General features: G+C 35.3%; 1 protein-coding gene across 5 annotated transcripts in view; it reads left to right on the top strand.

Moving 5' to 3' along the window:
• LOC118274055 (limbic system-associated membrane protein-like) overlaps positions 1 to 23,460 on the top strand; it is a 66,173-nt gene that overhangs the window by 32,752 nt on the left and 9,961 nt on the right. For all 5 annotated transcript variants that reach the window (XM_050705078.1, XM_050705076.1, XM_050705075.1 and 2 more), the window contains exons 5-6: positions 11,304 to 11,477; positions 22,121 to 22,249. In XM_050705078.1, coding sequence (XP_050561035.1) covers positions 11,304 to 11,477; positions 22,121 to 22,249 — 303 coding nt within the window. The remainder of the gene's footprint in view (positions 1 to 11,303; positions 11,478 to 22,120; positions 22,250 to 23,460) is intronic.

Raw genomic sequence — 23,460 nt, 5'->3', positions numbered from 1 at the left:
TCTTTGAGATACTGGAGACGTTGGTTGTAGCTCTCTGTGAATAGTATTTACTTGTATGCCTTTATTTTACGGTGAAAAACGTAATTTATTGTAAACTGATTTAAATATTATACAATTGTTATGTGTGGTTTATACTTAAAGAACGTAAATGGACAGAAAGAAAGTAAATGGACTTAAACACTAATACAAGGTCACTTGAGGTAAATGGCAATTCGAAATTAGTTGAGCTGTAATTTACGTGAGTAAACTGTGATTTTTAGCTAGTGTAGTATGTCTTACGATAGTTATTATACTAGCTATTAGACTTGTTTCCAATAATAGGCATTATGGAAAAATCGAAATTTGTCGTAGATTCCACACCAGGGTGCTTACTTATGCCCGGGTGTCATCACTGCGAAGACCGCCCGGAGGACACGGTGGAACATACGCTTGCGGTCTGCCCTGCGTGGGCTGAGCACCGCCGTGTCCTCAGGGATGTGGTCGGCGACGGCGCCCTCTCGCGTCCGGCACTGATACAAGCCATGGTGCGGAGCGAGGGGGACTGGGATGCCGTCTCCTCCTTCTGCGAAGCAGTCATGCAGGAGGAGGCGGGGCGCGTGAGAGAACGAACCTCTTCACGCCCCAGCCGTCGCGAATACACTCCGGGCGTCGGGGATCGCGCGATCGATCTCCGGCCACCGTAAGTGCGGGTCTGCGGACGGCGAGCAAGGGTAGCTCGCCGCCCGACCAGAACCAGACCCGTGCGTGCGGCGCATCGCGTTCTGCGCGCGCCTCAAAGAGCCATCAGACCACCACAGATGGGGCCCAGTAGGGCTGATGCCTAATCCGGAGCTGCGGACTACCTGATGGTTTACCGGGGCTCCTGGCTCCGGCTCGCAGGAGTAGGAACGGGGTGGTTTTTAGTCAGTAAGAGTCTGACACTCCCTCTCGCCTCGCCCAGGGCGGGAGAAGTCATTGGATGATTTTCCACGCCGAAAAAAAAAAAAAAAGGGTGCTTACTTTTGAAACCAATTTCGGATCTCAATAATTATACAATGTCAAAACTTTACAACCCCAATTTCTAGCTGTTGAAAGTGCATTATCAGAGCACGAAACTTGAAAACCAAACTCAATATTATTTAGTTCATTAAATATACACGCAATGCAGATGCAATTAGTGGACAAAATTTCACATTATCAATGTCGATTGATCGGAATTGTATTTAAGAGTAAACCCTGATGCCCCCTGATGATGAAACACACACACACACACACCTGTGTATAATAATTCAATTACTAAACTAATTACTTGTAACTCCTCTGGTGTTGCGGGTATCCATCGGTGGCGTTGTTTATATTCCACCAAATCATCTATCGACCCTGAATATGGAATTGTTCTATATTAACATAAAATCATGTTCAGAAGAATCAAAAAAATGTTTTTAACCCAGAAATCAAACCTGAATTTCTCTGTGCAACAACCATACGATCAACGAAGTATCCAATGATACAATAATTAAGAAAGTTACTGAATTTCAGTACAGAGTTCCAAATTATTGTCATTTCGTTAATGAACCTTCATATTCACTTTAAACTAACTTTAGTGATAGATCAAAGCAAATAGTTACCTAGATCTTATTCTAGTCTAGACTTGTCTAGTTATTTGTACAGGTAATTGCAGACTTTAGACAAGACCTAGGTACCCTATTACACAAATTATTTCTTTAGTAAAACCGATTTTTTTTTTCATTGAGGTATTTTCTTGAAAAAGTTTTAGTTTGGGTTAAAATTGTGGTTGTTAATTGTTTTGTTTTTGTTTGACATTTTGTTCACCTTTATTTGTTCCTTGCATTGTATTAGACTAGTTTTTATTATAAGTGACTCATTTGAAGAGGGAAAACAATCCTATGACTTTTCTCACCTTATGAAAAGGAGAGTCAGACTCTTACTAACTAAAAACCACCCCGTTCCAGCTCTTGCTTTTCAAGTCGGAGCCCCGGTAACCCGCTAAGCAGTCCGCTGCGTAATTTGGAGGATAATAAATAAGCTAAGCTCAATAAAAACAGTCTAAACACAAGCATAAGTTATTAAAAGCGTAACATAATCAGTTTACACACAATTCTATTCAAACCAACCAATACAAACATCAACATTTCAAAAACTTTTCTTCCGAAGTAAACAAATAACAAAATAAAAAACCTAAAAGTCGCCCTAAAAATAAAATCATAAAATATTCAGATGAAAACAAAACCTTGAAGTTGTTGAAAACCTTATTTTGTGCAAAGTTCAATGTATATTTATTGAAGGCAATGGACAAGTTCTGAAACTTGTTAAAACTTACCGCACGGTTACAATCGTGGGGCTTAAAATGTCGCATTGCTGGTCTTTGGCGTCGAAGACAATGCTGCTTATGTGTTACTATGTACAATTGCCTACTGTTATTTTCACTCTTCGCATACATTTTAAATTTTTATCATTAATACCTTAATGATAAAAATTTATTAACTTTGAAGTCAGTAATTTTGCCAAATTACTGACTTCAAAGTTTATAGAAAATGCGTAATACTTCATTAATACGATTAATTAAGTAGTCGTCTTACTCACGTAACTGTTTGACGAGGAACTCGACTAGTTTAAAACCATGCTAGATGCTCATATTTATAAGCAGCATTTTAGTATGTCTCACGAAAGTTATAATAAAATTATGCATAATAATTTATTTCATGTTAATACTTTTGAGTTTAGACTGAAACCATTACTTAATTCATGAAGTTTTCATATAATCATGAACCTATTGCTGAGCAAAGGCTTTATCTCATACGGAGGACATAAGAGCCTTAATCACCACGTTTGCTCTGGTTTAGCGATTTCAAACTTATAAATTCAATTAGTTGGCCAGGTATCCGATTTGCGTTGCGAGTATTTATCAATATAATATCAGCTCCCAAGCCAAAAAGACCAAACGAAAATCAATGAAAACTGCAACAAAACTCTTACATAATAACATCCTACATGGCATATCAAATAACCAGCACATATTGCATTTTGAAATGAAAAATTCTTAAGTACAACGCGACCCCTCAAAGAGGGAATAAAATTCAACATTAAACATTTTCCGAGTAACTTAGGTATAAATAAAGTTTGTATACAACTCCATCTGTTGGTCTCAAGTGGCGACACAGACGTACATAACACTGATATATAGAAACATAATAGTGTGAAAACTTTAAGATTGCTTCCCATCTAAACTTGTATTCGCTGAAAATCGAATGTTTTCTTCCTTCATAGAGTAAACTTCGGTTGAAAAGGAGTTTTGTATAGCTCTGTTTATAGGATCGGAGGACCAAATTTTGCACTCAATTTGTTGTCAGTGGTCTTTTCATGGGGAAAAGGACCGATGGTGATATTTGTGTGATTCGTTTAAGTGGGTGGCGAGATGTGGAAAATATATTTTTCTATGTCTTTTTCCTGATGTTTAGAGTGGTAAAAAATAGTGTCTTTTAGAAAACAGTCGAGAAAATTATGCTAATGATAAAATAGCTTACTCTTTAATATTTTAAAGATCTTTATTAGATTGAAGACTTCTTTTAAGAAGAAAAATACACACGATAATACGAAATATCAAGAAATGGCCTCGAGTACTCGAGTAATAACCAACAATACAACTAACAATAAATAACACACCTACTTTACACTTTTCCTTATCTCTTAAGGAAAAATGACGTCATCAATATCCCTAATAGAAAGATACTAGAAAAATATTACTGTATCTCACTAAGTTACTGTTAACACGTTTACACAAAGGAGAAGTTTCTTTGATGTTATGATATGACATCAATTTGTTATACTCGAGTGATTGCGTCCGTCGCCCAGTTGTTGCTGAACTTGTGGCTGATAGAAATAGGATACCTATTTATATACTAGTTTCGACTTTTGGTCGAAGGTGTCTAGCTTTGTTCGGCACTTAGACAGTTTTTGTATTTCTCAGTAACAATACGGTATGTAGTATGATGGGAAATGGCTTGTTATTATGCGGAAATCATTAAGCGGTAAGATAGTGGAAAGTGCGTGTTATACTATAATTAGTCATGTATTTGTACCTAACCATTCTATATTATATATCTAAACCAGTTTACAGAATAAATACCAGAAACAGATATTATTTAATGTTCTTATGAATGTTTGTTTACAAATATAACTTCGTTAGAGTTTCAAGTTTCAAAATACTCTTGTGCTACTCTATAACATAAATATATACATACATATGTATAACTGTGTAACTGAGACCGATGACTTTACACTATCATTGAAACCTGAGAGAGTTTTGGTATATGTTATATAGGTCAATATACTACCAGCGTATTCCGTTTGGTATCAGGTTTAATATCTCTATATATATCTCTCTCTCTATATATTTTTTTGAGTCTAGTTCAATATCATTTGTAATTTCTGATACATAATGTAACATAAACTCGTTCTTTTCTTAATTCCTTTTTAATGGGACCAAAATCTAGAGACTACCCTGTAATTAATAATTAATGAAATCGTTTATACCAATAATTATACATACATACAATTATTTTCAACTCTGTCGTTTCAAACTTCATCTCACACCTATCAAGAATCAGCATCATTAATGTTTACAAAGACAAATTTTAAAATAAGCATAATTTTGCTAGCTTTTCGAATGAACGGCCATATTTATTTAATATTAAATGAACGAATAAAAGTAGCTTGTGAATTAAATCGATCAGGAACTGAAGTCACCTGCTCGCTTTCCCAGCACTATTAACAATATGGCGGCTACATCGATACAAAGTTAGCCATTCTTTACCGGGCTTTCATTTAACGTAACACAAAGACGTTTAATTACATTTTTAATTATAATTACTTTTTGTTCAGGCTCAGTTATTTGGGTTTTTGGGAAATTGTGTTTTAGTATAGCAACGAAACTTACAAAGTATTCTATTTAATTAATTGGAAATGCCTGTTTTATTCGAATTCGTAATACGACGGAATCTTCTTTAATTCTATTGTTTAAGTGTTCCTAATAATGTATAAGTTCAGTAGAAATATGTTACGTTCTATTCAAGTTTGAGTTAGAGATTTCAAAGTTCGGAAACAACTCATACGACTTTGTGAACCATGACATTAAAGTTATTAAATTGATTAGATTTATTATCTGGATTTGACAAACACTGAATTCATTATTTCAATGGAAATGGAATGGAATAAAATACTTGTAAACCTTTCCTTCAGTAATTTTAATGCACAAATAAACAGAATACAAGTAAAAGCAAACATGTAGTTTCTATCGACATAAGAAGCACCGTCAACATGTCGATAACTTCCCCCTTTTCCCATCACTACTAGTTGCAGGCCGCAGCTTGCTTAAAGTTTACCAATTTATTTTTATTCGCACCTCCGTTTTGCATGACTCAGAGGGGAAGTCGCCAGTATTTCCAATTTCCAACTTGTTCTATATTGAAGGCACTTCAAGCCGTTCGATTAGTTTTTGTACTGTTTTTTATTTGTAATGTATTTCGTTTTGTTGTTGCCAAATTTTGGAAGTGTTGGTCCTTTTGTTGCCGCAAGGACCAAATAAAATGGTCCTGATTTTATGATATGGTTTTTTATTATCACTAGAACATTCGAAACGTATGTTGCTACTACGATTTTATAGATTAGATTCAGTGAATTACATAATTTTCTATTTCTACTTTTCTAGTTATTAAAAACTATTCAAATGACAACAACCAGTTTCACACAGCAAACATTGTTATTCAATCAAACAAAAGCCAATTGACATTTGTAACATTTCCATTAAACTCAGATCGAAATAAAAGCCGACACTCAATTGCAAATAAACATTCAGTCCAATTTTAATCGTGTTTTAAAACACGCTGTTCCTCACGGCACAACACTTACAACTTTTCATACGTGACATACTACAATGAATATTGAACCTCGATTAAACTTTCAAATGTAACTAAAATGGTTGGGTTTTTTTAAATAAATTATAGTTAAAAGATTGTCCCGTCGTGTCACGTGTCAATGAAGGTTTAATTCCACAGTCTATACAGTTAAATCCGTAATGATTGATCGACCAGTTTTTGCACTCAGGGAACCGAATTTGGGAGTAACGAGAGAAGGGTTTCCATAGTTTAAGCTTGGGATTAGGACAGGTTATGCTAAATTAATCAAGAGAGATTTCGATGTTTATAATGTGATTATAGTTATGCTAATTATTAACCCACTTCCTTGAAAAGAGGAGGTTGCCAATTCGGCCGGTATGTTTTTGTTATTGATTTTTATTGGTATAGATCGTTTTAAAAAATAATCCCTTTGTATTTAGTATTTCAAATGGGATTCTTTGAAGCCTTTTTCAGGATATTTTAGGAGTTTTTCGTAGAAGTAACAGTTGCTAAGGTGAAATTTATTTTTGATTTAAATGCTTCTTTTACCGGTTTTATTTGGGGCGGTATAGAAATTTATTTTAATCACTCAGACACGTTGTGTTAATTCATTTATTATTTTTAAGTTATTAATTTTAGTCCTCATTAAATCAATAGGTTAGTCTTTATTAAACATAGAACTAGGTTAACACAAGTATTATCATTATCATACATACTATGCAAAATAGTTTTTCCTAAAAGACTAATAAATTATGCTAAGCCTGTAGGGATTCGAGGTCACCTGATAGTGAAATTAAACCTAAATTATAAGGGTCAAAGTATGCCACTATGCGGGTTTCATTAAAAAGGCTCAGTGTTAATTTATTGCATTCCTAATGAAATTAAACAAAGGAAAATTCCATCAGTACCATTTCGACAAATCCTTAAACTGGGAATATTGTACCAGACCCTACATTCCTTAATGATTTCACAACTAGATTTGAATTAGAAGGGAACCTTAAATACAAAATTGAGCATTATAGACCTTCTGCCATCAGTCCTTTATACAAACCAACAGTTTTGGATAAGATTTTCTGACCTAATTGACATTTTATGATATAAGTATAAAAATGAATTACCGTTTGTTAGTCTTGCGAAAACTCGAGAACCGCTGGACCGACTTGGCAAATTTTGGTCCTGAAGGACTTGTGGAAGTCCAGGGAAGGTTTGAAAGCTGAAAAACACAAATGTTGGAGGCGGTACGAAGTTTACCAGGTTAGCTAGTAAAGCAATAAAACAATCGTGATGTTTAAAAATAGGTCATCAGTCCATATAAACAAAATGTAAAGATTAAAACATATCCCACTTTTATCATATATTGCGAATATTTTTAATAAAAATCTATTTACCTGGAAATAGTCTCAAATACAAATAAAACTTAGTCACCATACTGGTGAGTGACACAAAATTTTAAACCACGGATCATTGATCAAACGTTGATCGTCCCTGTCAGGTTTTGATTGGCGGTTGCAAATGCATGTTACTTATAACCATTTCACGTTTCAATACGTTTTTAACGACACGTTAAGTTTTTAAACGACAGTTACTATGGGGGAATCTGTCGTTGGTTAGATTTGAGGGAAAATATATCCTTGAAAAACGGTTGAATATGATTTTTAATCTGTACTAAGATCAATATTGATGCAATATGACTTGAAATTTCATCGAATTATTCACGTAACTATTTGAAGAGTTACTCGACTAGTTTCAAGCCATGCTAGAGGCTCATATTCAGAAGCAGCATTCCGCAACACACAACGCGGCGATTAGTGTGTGTAAGCCGATAACATAATAATTAATTTAGTATGTCTCACGTAAGTTATAATAAAATTGTTCTTTACCTTTATCAACTAATATAAAAGCCGTCAATAATCATGGTTTGACATAATTGTGTATATGTAGGTATACAGAAAAGCACAAGTAATATATTTTTCAAACTAAATTTTCGTCTCGCATATAATTATATTCTATATTCTACAAAGTGATAGAAATACTCGACTTTTGATCTCTATAGCACCTAGACACTAAACGAATCAAAGGTTTAAATCCCATAATGAATTCCTAGTAAATAGTAACCCAACGAAGTGAAATTAATTATATAAATCCTAGTACAAGGTTAACTAATAAATAATAGGACATTTGAATAATTTGGACCAAAATTGTAGGTCGTCCCAGTCAGATAATGTAGACATATTTTGTAGGGGATGTCCATAATGTTAGACTGTTTATCGACCTAATAATATCTTTGTCCCGCTCTTTCTTTGTCTAACTTGAGGAAATTGAGTCTAAGTCTTTGTCTTGTGTATAAATGTTGCGTATTTCGTTTATTGACTGTTATGGTTAAGTGTGGGAGAGCCATGCTTTGGTACTAATGGACCGGCTCAACTGGAGTAGTTCCACGGCCTCACAGAAAACCGACGTGAAACAACGCTTGCTTTGTTTTTCGTTGTATGACAATTCCTCCCCACATAATCACAGAAAATCTTCCCGTATTGGAAATGGGCTTCCCCATCCCCGATTTTCTAACAACCCTTAAATTCCTAATGTCCAAAAGGCCGGCAAGGCACTTGTAACGCCTCTGGTGTTTCGGGCGTCCATGGGCGGTGATTGCTTACCATCAAGTGATAAGTCAACTCGTTTACAGGCTTATACCATAAAAAAATCGTTCTGATCATAAGAAATATGAACATTGATCAATAATTTTTGCAACTCAGACTAAAAACTTCACCTCTTAGAAACATAATTTGAATGAAGATTATTTACCATACTTATCTCAAAAAATATTACATTTCTAGTCTCATCAATAACAAAACCAGAATCGTGTTAGTCACATTAAAATAGACCCACAAAACCTTTTGTTTCATATGACTCGTTGCCGTCCTACAATATAAATACGGTGAAGGTATAAAAATAGTGCAGAATACGTAAACATGCTATTGACCGGTCACTGCAACACGACAGTTACGGAAATAACTGTACAATCGATGATTTTACTTCAAAAAGGACTTTAAGTATGTGTTGTTACGGTTTATTGTAATGTGTACTTTTTTTTTACTCGATGGCACTTTGTAAGTGGTTCTAGCTATTTTGACGCATTTAGGTTCATCAAGGTAACTCAAACTGAAAGTCAAATCGTGTATTGTATTCAAGTGTAGGTGCATAGATATTGTATTAGCAGATTAGAAGAGGATGTCATATGTATAAACACCTCTGATTGGTGCGGTATGAACCTTGTTTTTGATAGTTGTCTGAACAAAAAGCTTTGGAATCTGATTTGTAATTATTTTACTAGTAACACAAGTACTTTAGCTTGGAAAAATATAGAAAGGAGAGAGAACGAGAGAGAAAGGTTTAAAATCGAAAAGGATACCTATTTTAACATAGGGAAAGCAGATTATTGTAATTTTTGTGTTTTTATTGGTCATTAACTTAACTATACCTTACTGAAGACTAAAAACAAAATCGATAAACTACCACATCACACAAGTGTCGTTGCTTAAACACTTCAAAATGGAAATTTCCAGTGCATAACAAGCTTACGTCTTAATACAATAAATCTGCAACTTTCAAGCCTTTTTAAATTTCTGATATATTATATCCATTAGTAACTGGCATATAAATTACTAAGGCGTGCAGAATATCCTTATTTAGTCACGCTACCCAGAATCAGGTCAGATTGATTAATTAAAAATATATTGGTAGAACTTTCTTGCCCACCTTTTTCATAATTAGAAACAGAATCGGTTTTTAAAAACTAATTAATGGTGGCTATGAATTATTCCTGATAATTTTGGTTCGGAAATTAATGGAATTATTTATTCGGTTTCGTTACTAGGTCAAGTTATTTTTAATTGTATTGTATTGAGTGAAAGCGACTGGCTTTATAGGTTTGTCAAACAAAAGCAGACATTATTTATCACATCAATAACTTTTAACAGAAAGAAGTCTTATAAAAACGTCTCCAAGTAGAACTAAATAAAATACAAGCAATCATTTTATTAAACCCAACAACAGCCATAACAAAAGAATATACGATATTCACAAAGACTCGAGACCAAAAAACGACGAACTTAGAAAATTTTTAGTCTCGCTTAAATGCAAATCGGCGGCGTCGAACGAAAACGGTTGAAGTGCCGAAAGTTTCTAGAACGCTCGCACCACGATAAATCACAACAATATTGTGAAAATTCACCTTTTTTCACCCCCCTCTTCACCTTTTTTTCACCCCTCTGACGTGGTTTTACCCGCGGCAGTGGCACAAAAAGTTTTCGCGTTAAAAATTGCCAGCCTCTTGTGGTGGATCGTGCGTACGTTTTTATAGGTCCAGTTTTTGTTTTAGGTAATAACGTACATTATTTATGTTTAAGTTCTGAAGGTGTTACGATCCGGTTTATAAGTATAAATGCCTAACTTGGCGGTTCGTGTTTCTGAAGGGAGTTTGTGGAGAACTTTTTAGTCTTTGAAATGGTTTAACACCTTGGGATCTTTGAAGGGAAACATATTTTCTTCCTTCAGAAACTGTGTCTTTTGAACATAATAAATGGCAACGTTATAGGTACAATAACCGGAGCTTTGGATTACCTAGCCAGTTTACCGGAGTTCCGGTTCAAAAAGCAGGAGTAGGAACGGGATAGTTTTTAGTCAGTAAGAGTTTGACACTCCCTCTCGCCTCGCCCAAGACGAGAGAATTAATTGGTTAAAGAGAAGTAATTGGATGATGTTTTCCCCCTTACAAAATAGGTACAATAAAAGAGATACAGACTATATAACTAGAACATTTGAAAACGAAAACCCAACACATTCTTGCCAAATAGATACCGTGTTCAGTAGTCGACCACTAGATTAACGAGGCACTAAAAACGAGATATGTCCCGAATAAATTATACAGTTACCTGTACTGCTACGTTGTATACGATACATTATTCAGGACAATCTTTCTTCTGGACATTTTTCCAACTAGACCTTAGCATTGTATTCTAACAACATTCGGCTAGATAACTACATTTTGTAACAATAGTCTAGGTTAATTTTCCAATACTTTGTTCCTCTCTTGAATTATACAAGTATGTTACTTGGAATTTTATTACTTTCTTTTTAAAAAGTAATGTTACAAATGTTAGTAGTAGGCTTTATAACTGTCTTACAGACATGGAATCTGCTCTAACTCACCTAGTTTTACTAAATTAGGCTCATTTTGGATCCAAGCAATACATTTTCTACACTAACTATTTTCTGGTAATATTATTAAAGCTACGAATTTGCCATGATTTAAGATTTAATGCTGATCCTATGTTCTCAAGAAACCCAGGAATTCCAATCCAAAATTTCCCGAAGCAAAGTATTTAATAACCTCTATCGTATTGTCCACAGTACCGCCAGACATCATGAGTGACGAGACTTCAGGAGACGTGTCAGTCCAAGAGTTGGAGAACGCGACGTTGACCTGCAAGGCAACTGGTCATCCGCCTCCAAAGATCACGTGGAGAAGAGAGGACCACGAACCTGTACTGCTGAAGAAACCCCAGTCCAGGGATTTTGATAAAGGTAAGGCCTTACCTTTTAAGAATATTTTTGTTTAAAAATATAAACCAAACGTTTAAATTGTTTTAATTTATTACTATTGGTTTATCTACAGATTGTTATATAGTTAACTTATTTAAAATGGAATCATGCATGTACACGTTTACTTATATTTTTTACGACCCAAGTAAAGGTTGAGTTTTTTTATAATATTTAAAAGCAAAACCTTTCAATTTTCAAACATAAAACCAAACTACCTTTAACTAACAACACAAATACCTTAATCACCTACTCTAACAACACACCACAAGAGAAGCTCTTCCCTGTCGAAACTAGAAGCGTTCGTGTGAACACGACTTTGTTTACATCTTACAGTTTAATCTTAAGATTAAACGCGACATGTATGGGATACCCGGGCACAGGTGGCGGAACAAATTGGTTGGTAAAGGAAACGTGTTGCTCTCATTACATGGCTCGGTGCCTACCTAAAATACTAGATAGGTACGAAGGTAAATTTAAGCGGGGGTACAAATAGAGGTGAGTTTGTAGGTACTGTGCTGCGTTTCTGATTCTGTTATTAGAGTATACAATTTTGATTAAAAATTGTATGAACTTTGTAAATTTTCGGTTTTTATAATTTTTAAGCTTACAATTATTACAAATCTTGGGTACTAAATATTTTGGTCCTTTTTCCATAATTTGGTCCTTCGATCTCTTGGATTGTTTTTTTGTTAATGTCTTCGAATTAGAGGCTTTTTTAGATGTTTTACAGTAAGAGGTTTAGTTATAAGTATCTTAGAAATATAAATAATTAAATATACTTAGTAACCAGTCTTTGATGTGTCTATTATAGACTGTGTTACCTACAATGCAATGCTGTAAGAATCCTATACAATTTTATTCCCAACATTGTTTACATACAAACTCACGTTCATACATTATACTACTAATCTAGCCAACTAAATCTTTCACAAACAAAGGACCAGTGCTAAGGTAAGTTTATGACATTCGTAGCTCTATGTCATGCCCTTGTTCTTAATTCAAAGTGGAAAATGAGCGGAGATGCCGGCTTAGCCAGACATATTTATAATGTTTCCCTATGTATGTATATAGGTGTACGTATCCCGCTTAATAAGCTAACCTCACACTGTGGTTTTCCTTCGTTTGTGTTGAAATACCAAATAACATACAGGCGTATACATGTAGCGTGACGCCTTGTAATCTTTGTGGGGGTATCTAGAGGTGTAAATGTATACAAATGTAACACAGATTTTTCGAAGTAGTAGAAAATATCTATTATATAATATTTTTACGGGGTAAATAGACATTTAATTTAAACATATCTACGAGTATCTAAATATGTTGTCAATTTCTAAACAAAATTAATAATTTTTGATACCACAGAATACAGCAAAAGCCGACTCGAGATTCCATTAAAACAAATTATAAACAATCAACCAATTAGTAAACCTGACTCAAAATACATTTCAACAACCTTTTTAAAAGCTTTTTTTTTATCACGGGGGAAATTTTCAAATTTTTGCGCCTAGCTTTTTGGGGAGAAAGACTTGGTGTGGGATTTTCGGTTACCTCACTAAAACCACCCCGGTGGCCACCCTCAACACCTGTAAGGGGCACCGGGTCCTCTTAATAGACCTACTTTCGGAGCCCCAATGGTGCAACGCCTGTTTACGGCACAATCCAAGGGAGACGAGTGTCTCGGGATCGGCCCTCTAATGAAAACTCCCGTACAGCAGCCTCCTAGATTGGGACAATAAAGTCTCACAAAAGGAGGCCACCTCCCTCCAGTTTTCTGTATTCTGCCAGCATAGCCTTGTACTACTGCAAATTGGCAGATACAGGTCTGCCCGATCTTACCAGGACCCGCCGCTCCGAGACCCACGCTGGGTGCTCTTCGAGCGTGTACTGTGCCGAATCCAGGTAACCTCCGCAGTGGTGGCAATTTGCCGTGGTGTCTCGCCCAATCTTGTTCAGGTACTGTACCGAAGCAGCCATGTAATAGGTCAGCACCTGAGTGAGCCTGAAGAAATGCGCTACCTGAAATTTTCAATCGAAGTGCGGCAAAATGGCATTCGACAACGCGCTACATAATGAGATATCTGGCTGTTGTAGCCGTCGAAATCACGCCACAATGTTCGAGCGCGTGTAACTATCTTGCCGTGTCAGCCAAACGAACGCCACTTTGGTACTCTAAACCGCCGTTTTGAGTCGGAACGCAGACAGGTTGTAGACCTTCGCGTAAATATTAGGATATCCAACGGCGGAAAGCGAGCCAGGAGAGTTGCCGCCTCAAAACATTTCAACAACCTAATACGCTGTTAAAAAAGTCTTACATTTCAACAACCTAATACGCTGTTTAAAAACAATTCAACACACAGTAAATTAACCTGCACATAATAATGAAAACTAAACATTGCCAACCAAATAGGTTCGACAATAAACAGTTCCAAACTTTCAATGTTTGATTCTGCTAACAGGTTGTTACTGATGAACAAATTGCACACTTCAAACTATGCATTACCAGTATAAACTGACCGTCGAATGAACTAAAATATCATACAAAACGAGACCTTGATAAATTGGTTTGTGTAGCACCATGTGCAACCTTTTGTACCAGCTGTAATAGGTAATGCTCAACTCATTACTGAAATCATACTACATGAAATTATTCAAAGGAAAAACATTACTAAACAGTATATAATGTAATATCGACATGTAGGTCGAAATTAGAATGTACGACAACTATCAGTGCCTAGAGTTATACATTATGCAAACAAAATGTATAAGAGACAAACTAACAGACAGATTACTTGTTGATAAATGATTAGCACTACTATTCATACATAGTCACATATCAGAAGAGTTAGTTGTATACACAGTTAAAAAAAAAGAACAGCTGAGTCATGGATTATCTTACCAGGAAAGCGGCTTCAATAGGTAGTTATTAACAAACCGACACGTCCTAAGTATAAGTAAGTAACTGAAAAAGTTAAATTTTACAGGAGAGCGAATTTAAGATTGCAAAAATTATAAATTGTCATATCTTTGTCATTTTAAGGATTTATGGTTTGAAATTATGGTAACTGAGTTTAAAATTAAGTACAGTTTATGTTTACAAGAAATTTTGTTAGTAAACATTTATTGTTTTGTTTTATCACAGAGATAATTTTACAGGGTCTTAGAATGTATCAAAATACTCTAACTGCCACATCCACACTTTTTCATAGGTGGTAAATTTCGACACCAGCAATTTATACCGGCTAACTCGAAATTTGGAAAAAACATTTTTTATGCCAAGTTGCTTAAAATGTGGGTTTACATACGTCATAAAAAAATTGAGAAGAAATATGCTAATCAATAAGAAAGTTACAAATCTTATAAAACGCTAAGTAAAGGTACTTTTTGAAATCACTCGTTTATATTACGCAACTATTATTAGCGGAGTTACGCGAGGATCATTTTGTTCAAATTCCGTGCAACACTTACTAACTCAAGTTAGGAGTTTAGTGCGTTCAAAAAATATTGTTCGTTTGTAAAATGAAACTTAGCGAAGTTTACATAGTAAATACTTATGTGTTAAAGTATTAATTAGTTTAATTAATGGTACGCTGACTATTCTTTTTGTAAGTAAGTACATGTTCTTTATAAAATATTAAAATATGCATCAGATGATTGATCATGCACTACGATCTTCTTGCAGCGACAGAAAGAGTCTGGCAGGCCTGGTCACTTAGCTGGAGTGGACAAAAACCGGAACCTCGGTAAACTCGCTAGGTAGGCCGCAACTCCGGATCAGGTATCAGCCCTACTGGGCCTATCTTTGGTGGTATGATGGTTCTTTGTGCCGCACGGGTCTGGTTCTGGTCGGACGACAAGCTACCTTTTGCTCGCCGTCCGCAGACCCGCACTTACGGTGGCCAGAGATCGTTGCGCAATCCCCGATGCCCAGAGTGCCTCTCGCGACGGCTGGGTCTTGAGGAAGTTCGTTTCCTTACGCGTCCCGCTTCTTCCTTAGCTAGCATGACACTTATGCACCGAAGGAGTAGATCGCATCCCAGTCTCCCTCGCTCCGCACCATGGATTGAACCAATGCCGGACGTGAGAGTTCGCCGTCACCGAGCACATCCTGAGGACACGGCGGTGCTTAGCCCATACAGGGCATACCGCCACCTGTACACTAATATATTCCAACGTGTCCTTCAGGCGGTCACTATTGAGGCACTTGGACTCAACATTGACGATTATTCCATATGGAACTCGTCCAAAAGCAAGGCTTTGTTTGATCATTTTGAAATTGATGACAGTGTCCTACTCATGGTCAAAGAATGTTATTTTTCTACAAGTAAAGGCACCAATGTTAATACTGAAAGCCGTTAATGATACAGCCAATGAGGTAGCAGTGAAATTAATGCAAGATTTCCACAAAAAAAATCACACTTGAAGAGGAACAAAAAACAGTTGTTACTACATTGCGCACAGGAACACATATTGAAATATCCTGACTGTAGAAGAATGCCATTAAAGAGGAAATTTTATATATAATATTATTTTAATAATAAATAAATATTAAAAATAATTAAAAATATTAATTTATAACATTAAAGCTAACTTCAAGTGATTTTCCTTACAATCTCCATACAAAATTTTTCTTGAAACTTTGACATCAAGTCGGCACGGGTTCCCGTTGTCCGATACCAATGATATTTTTTATTTTAGTTATTAGGGTCAAATAGAAAAAATATAGAGGGTATGCGTACTTAAAATCGAAAAAAATTTTTTCGCCCTTGTTGGCTGGGACACCCTAATATATGTATAATGAAATAAACCTACTGAGAAATGACGTCTGTTCGCGTAATAACTGATTGATAGGGAATTTGTAAGTGAGAAGGTTTTATTAATAGACTTCAACCCACGACTTCACCTATGGCAAATAGGTAAAGACGTAGGTGTAGAAACTAGGAAACACAATAGAATATAAATATTGTCATATTTTAATCTGAATATGTAGTACCTTTGCTAAATTTAGCAGTAACACCCACTATTTATCATTTATGTTGTAATAAGACTGCACAGTTGTCGCGGTGGCTGGGCAACTGGCTGTTGTGCAACGTGTCGCAGGTTCAATTCCAGTATAGAACTGCTTTATATGTTTGTAAACGAACCCACGGAAGAACGAACTTTTTTTATGAAGGTATTCATTAACACAGTCGGGTAATTAACGTCAAATTTTCATGAGTAAATTCCAAACCATAAACCAATAAATATTTCATTTATCTCTAGTTAATTTGAGAGTAATTGCAAGCTTTGTGCTAAAATTACGAGCCCCCTTTTACATCCAACAAAATCTAATTTGACCCGGAAATCTAAAACACATTTTACCAAAAACAATAATGATTGAAATTCACTTTGAACCATTAAACGATAAATCCGTACCAAAAGACCAAGTTCCCAAAACACTATGTCAAAAACTTCAAGGAAAAGAGACGTATAAAAAGGGTTGAACACACTTTATGGTCCTTGGGGGCGATTATACGGGGTGATAAAAGAAAGTTAAGGCGTCGGTTAAAATGATACGTCAAAATAAAGAGCTTAGCATTTTCTTTTATCCATACTGTACTCTAAGGACCAAAGTCTTGAAAATAAGACTAAGTGTTCAATTGTTCTTTCGAGTTGCTTCTGATGAAGTTATGAAGTTGATCAATATAGCTGTGATAAGTTATGTAGATATGTTGTTCGTCTTTTGTTTTGGCTCTTGTTTTTCGTTTTTGGAAAGGATTTCTGTTTTAGCTTTTATTTTCCAATCGAACAAAATATGATGCAAGTCTTTTGACTAAGATGGAGCTCAGGTATTTTTTAACTTCTGTCTTATGCCAAGAAGCGTCCCTTTTAGACTAGATTTTAAGCTACATATGAGTAAGTACTCTAACCGGGTTTCATGTTGAGACAAATGCCCCTAATTATATATTATCCAAATGTACACATGAATGCAATAATAAATTATTTGATTTTAAAAGAAATAACAACAATGTTATAACGTATACACAAATAAACCCATACAAATCATGGCAATCAAAACTATTCCTTAAGTATTAATACATACTTAACAACCAACTTAAAAGTCCTTTGCATACTAATTCATAATTCAATCGTAACATGAAAGGCTGAACTAATGGCAGTGTTTCGATACGGTACTGCCAAATTTCGGGTATTATGTGCCACAGTCACGCGAGGCACCTAGCAGTATATTAAGTCATTTCCTATCGTTAACATCGCTTTATATTTTATGTGAAACTTATTTGAAACGCTAAAATGTTTGCTTTCCATTTACTGGGAAGTTCTTAGGAGGTTAAGTCAATATTTCTCGTGTGCCACTCTGGAATCCATGAATTAATGAGGGACTAGTTCCTCTTTGTGGTTTCGCTTGTGTTTCTACGAAGATTGTTTGTTTATAGAATGTTTGATTCTGTTTTCTTTTTAGCTAAAAATAACGGTTTACTCACGTAAATATTCTGAGAAAAGCTCTACTAGTATTGAGAAACAGAGGGACTGTTCATCATGAGTAGCGTGTGTAGACGTGGCGACGTCGACCAGCCTACTCAACTAGTAGCTTTTCTTAGAATATTTACGTGAGTAAACCGTTGTTTTTAGTTAATTTAGTATGTCACACGATAGTTACTACAAAAATAATGTTTCTTTTTTCTAGAATACTACAACAATTTGATAATATTTCTTAATGTAAATTTGTTGACCAGTTTGAGACAGTACGAGCAGCAATTGATGAAACTACCATCTCATTATGAATTTGATCATGCTTTTAAAACACATTATTTTGACTGAGAACGGCAGAGATCAATCTAACTGGGAAATGGTCAGCATTACTTCTCCTGTCATTTTAGAGCTCTTACACACAAGCAGCATATTGCCAACGGCAGAGGTAAGATCCGAGATCTTCGGAGTTGAAATATCGACAGCTGCCGTCAAGGCACGTCTACAGATTTTTTTTTAATGTAATCAAAGGGATAGTCATCTTGTGACTTCTCCCTCCTTGGGCGAGGCGACGGCTGCAGTTACCTCTACCAGCAACATGCCGCTCGTGTGTAAGAGCTCTTAGATTGCTTTTTCATTTCATACTTATTACAATTGATCGATAATCGTTCAAGAGACTAATACCATTTAACTTAAACGACCTTTAGCCATACAAATAAAATAAAGAATTCTAATAAAAATTCAACCCTTATCTAATACTGAGGATCTATTGTATTCATTTCAATAAAATCTTTTTATGGTCTGAATGCTCGTTGAATTTAAATAGGACAATGTGTTATTGACTGATATCTAGATTTAAATAGATGGACTATTGTGATAAATCCACTTGGTTAAACCTTCGTAGGTCGGTATTTCTTTTGTTATAAGTAGTTGAGTTATTCCTTTGCTGACTATTGACTATGTAATGAAGTTTAGAAAGCTAAAGTAAATAGAAAATAATAAAGGAATTTTATAAGAGGTTTTTTTTACATTCATGCTTAGATTTAAGTAGGTAAGAGTAGTTGTTGTGAACGATTTCAGTCTGTTTAATGGGATTTTAACATTTTTCTACATAATTATCACTAAAAGTATATTATGAAATATTATTATGTATTTTATTCATTAAAAACTGGACGTAGGACCTGTACACTGCAAAATCGCAAGAGTGGGAGAGCCATGCTTCGACATGAATGGGCCGGCTCGACCGGAGTAATACAAAGGCCTCACAGAAAACCGGCGTGAAATAACTCTTGAGTAAGGTTACCGGAGGCCCAATTCCTGATTCTCAAACAACCCTTAAATTCCTAACCCCCAAAAGGCAACGCACTTTTGTCCATGGGCGACGGCGATTGCTTACCATCAGGTAATCCGTCTGTTTATGTACCGGCTTATACCATAAAATCACATTTGTTGAAACTGTTAACTTTAGTTATGTTATTAAAGTTGTTGTAAATAAACAACAACTAAATGAAAACCTAATAATGTTTAAAAGAAATACATTTTAACTGAAGATTTAAACAGAATAGGGGCAACGTCAGTTCTTACCTTCACCATAAATAATAAGTCAGCTTAGAAAACTGAAAACGAAGTGAAATAAAAATTACATGTTCAACAAACACGGAATTCCATTAATAACATATTTTCTCTAAGTAAAATAAATACAAAACATTAATAGATGCTTTTTCTTTACGCTTGAACTGCAAACACGTGCATACTGCATTCCTGTCAACGTATAAATTTCTTTTTATCGTTATTTGAAGTAGAAATAGCTTTAAATAAATATTATATTATTGTAAAACATGCTTTTGTTTAGGGTTCCCTTGAGAAAATATGAAACGGTATAGTAAAATTATATAGGGTGACTGGTAATTAGTGAAGGATATTTAAACACCTGATTGTACTCATGATTACAAACAACTTTCCCTTTGATATTTTGTTGTTTTGTTATAGTGATAAAAATAAAACTATGACTATACAAAAAATGTTTCCTTGGGAAAGTTGTTTGTAATCATGAGTACAATCAGGTGTATAAATATCTTTCACTAATTACCAGTCACCCTATATATTGAATGAATGACTGAAACGTGTGTAATATTCAGCACTTATACTCAGACAAGTTTGTGTTTTTGTGATGTTCCTCTCTGTAGTTTAAAATGAAAATAATTATGCTGCTTTAGCAATGATAAATTAAAACGATTAGAATAAATAAAAAACATATTTCTAAGTATTTTTCTTTACTTCGGAAAATTATAATAATACATACACTAGAAATAAGAGTAAATATTAAAGTAAAATTAGACACAATTCGGAATTTTACGAACTGATATAATGACAGTCAAATTTACGTCGGCAACGGCGACGACAGTCGGTTGCGCGACGTCGCCGCGTCTGCGCACGCTACTCATTATAAAAAATCCTTCTGTGACTCGAAACTAGTAGAGCTTTTCTCCATTAAATCCAATAACAATACGTATTTATAGTAATTAAATTTGTAGAAAGTGAACACTCAAAATGGTTTAAATAGATAATTACACCTATACCTATAAATTAAATAAACTGCACACAGAACCCACTATTATCAATTCCAACTTGAAGTTACTTAGTTTTTACTGCATTCACAACGAGGAGAGTCCGACGTTCAATGCTCGCGTGTAACCTACTTAAGTTATGAGTATTACAAACGCTATCGTTGTGATAATTACTTTAATATTGGTCATTATGTAATATATGATGTATGTAGGACAAGTGTGAGATAATGGATTTGTTTAAAAGGAACTTTGATTTGTTATTTTGTAGGTAAATGAATGGGAAAAGTGAGAGTAGTTGGGTTTATAAATATAGTTAACGAAAGGATATATGACAAGACAAATGCAAATATAATTATAACGTTAATATCCTAAGCAGTAGGTATACGAAATTGAATCAAAGTTTTGATGGCAAGCTGAGAACGGCATAGTCACTAAGATTGTTTTAACCGTTGCCCTACGCAAGGTTTTTCTCCTGTGCCGTAGTGCGTTTAACAAACATACAATTGCACATACACATGACACCCAGACCCAAAACAAAATTTTTGGATCACGCAAAGAATTGCTGCGTGCGGGAATCCAACCCGCTACACGTTGCAGCACCAACTGTACAGTCACTGTCAAACATTTTAAAACATAAGTTTTATTATTGTTCTATAAAAAGGGTCCACTACAAGAATATAAACTATTTTATCAAAAAACCACATTAATCTAAAAATTACCTTTACTCAAAAACAAAACTCAGTAATAACCTAAAACTAACAAAATTTCCTTCAACTAAAACTTAGTCTATTATACCAACTCATACTTGCAACTAGTTTGAGATTTATTTATAAAATGTTTTCATTACTGAAGCAGTTATTTCCCCCAGTTAACTGTTACGACTTCCGCAAAGGTTATAAACGGTAAACCTCCATTACAGAATATAGGTATTTCCTGCTTTAGCACTAGGTATTATGATCAACGACTTTGTAGCGTACTTAGGTCTGTGATTGTAATCTGTACGCTGGTCTTTTATGTGGTATAAGCCGGTAAACGAGCAGACGGATCACCTGATGGTAAGCAATCTCAGCCCATGGACATCTAAAACACCAGAGGCATTACAAGTGCATTGCCGGCTTTTTGGGGGTTAGAAATTTTAGGGTTGTTGGGGAATCGTGTGTTGGGGAGATTAGGAAGGTAATTAGGCTTTCGGTAACCTCACTCACACAATGAAATACAACGCAAGCGTTGTTTCACGTCGGTTTTCTGTGAGGTCGTGGTATCACTCCAGTTGAGCTGTAGTATTTATAACCCACAAGTCTGATGATTTTTTGTGGAGCAAAAATCATGCAATGACTTCTCACGCCTTGGTGTGATGGAATCTCAAATTTACTGATTAAAAACCACCCCGTTCCTCCTCCTGATTTTCGAGCCAGAGCACCGATTACTCGCTAAGTATTCCGCAGCTCCGGATCGGGGCTCAGCCCTACTTGCAAAAATCTAGGTTACATTCAATGGGCTCCTTAACTTACCTTTGAATATTGACATGTATTGTTACTTTTAGAATTATAATGAAGCACGACAATTACTAATTTGTTATTTTCTCTTGTTTAGTGGAGAGCTACGTGGGTAGCTCGCTGCCGCTGTGGCGCGTGGACCGACGGCAGATGGGCGCGTTCCTGTGCATCGCGGCCAACGACGTGCCGCCCGCCGTCAGCAAGCGGATCATACTTAATGTTAACTGTAAGTACATATTATTTATCGTATCATCATGCCTTTTATCCCATTAAGGCACGTAATGCCACTGTACAATGTATGTACAGTCAATATAAGTCCCATGTAATAGGAGGTGAGCCAATTGCCATATACTGGGCACAATGCTAGACTCCGTGCTACTGCTGACAGATTTTTGAAGTCCAGCAATACTTTGCCCGACCCGGGAATCGAACCAAGGACCTCTTGCCTGGCAGTCGCACTTGCGACTTATATTATTATTAATCACTGCTAATTTACTTTAAGGCATTATTATTATAGTAAATACTTACTTCATTAATTATTGATATAATATCTTCCAATACTTGATTGCAACCATAATGAATTCTCCGTATTTCTCGTTCTACGGTTTGTCGGAAAATCAATTAGATCTTATGATTGTTTAGTTGTTTAATTGACGCTTTATTCTAACTCAGAAATTCACAATAGATTCTCATCTATAATATATTTATTTTCCTCTAGGCAAAGTTGCTATTCTATGTACTTTTTTTCTTACGCGTTATTTGAGTTCGAAATTAATGTTAATAAATGAAAACTAAGTGCACTTTTATAAGATTTTTAAAAAATGAATGTTGCACTACTCTTATATTTTCGTATGTCAATAAACATACAAGTTCACAAACACATGAGACCCAGACCAGAACCAACAATTTGTGGATCACATAAAGGGTTGCTCCGTTGGAATCGAACCCGCTACACGTTGCGCCACAGCCCTTTGCCTCATCGCACGAACCGTGCAGTCAGTTGGATATATTAGTATAATTATTGAAACAAATACTTTCTTTATATTCAAAAGTATTAGAGTGAAACGTGACCCTATCTAAAGATCCCTTAATATTAAATCAAACAAATTTCCTTTCAAGAGAATAGGGGCTCGCAATTTCCTAGTAAAATCGGATTATCTACCAACAGATTTTTGAAGTATTTAGTAACACAACTTTGATTCCAGGATTACGTCGGTTTCGTTGAAATTCGTTTTCAAATATAATATATAATAATCAAGATTATTCCCAACTACTAATATCAGATATTTTGATTAAATTTTCCTTGAATCTGATGTCAGTTTTAGAATAATAACTGTGTAGGTACTCGAATCAGCTTTCCTTATAAGTTTTATTGCTAAGTAAGGAAAATTGTAGACGGCAAATCTTCTGTTATGACATTTTAGTTTGGGTCTTATT

The sequence above is a fragment of the Spodoptera frugiperda genome, chromosome 3 (assembly GCF_023101765.2).
Source record: "Spodoptera frugiperda isolate SF20-4 chromosome 3, AGI-APGP_CSIRO_Sfru_2.0, whole genome shotgun sequence".
NCBI classification, from domain to species: Eukaryota; Metazoa; Arthropoda; class Insecta; order Lepidoptera; family Noctuidae; genus Spodoptera; species Spodoptera frugiperda.
The sequence above is the reverse complement of the archived record's forward strand: the minus strand, read 5'-3'. Positions and strand labels throughout refer to the sequence as shown.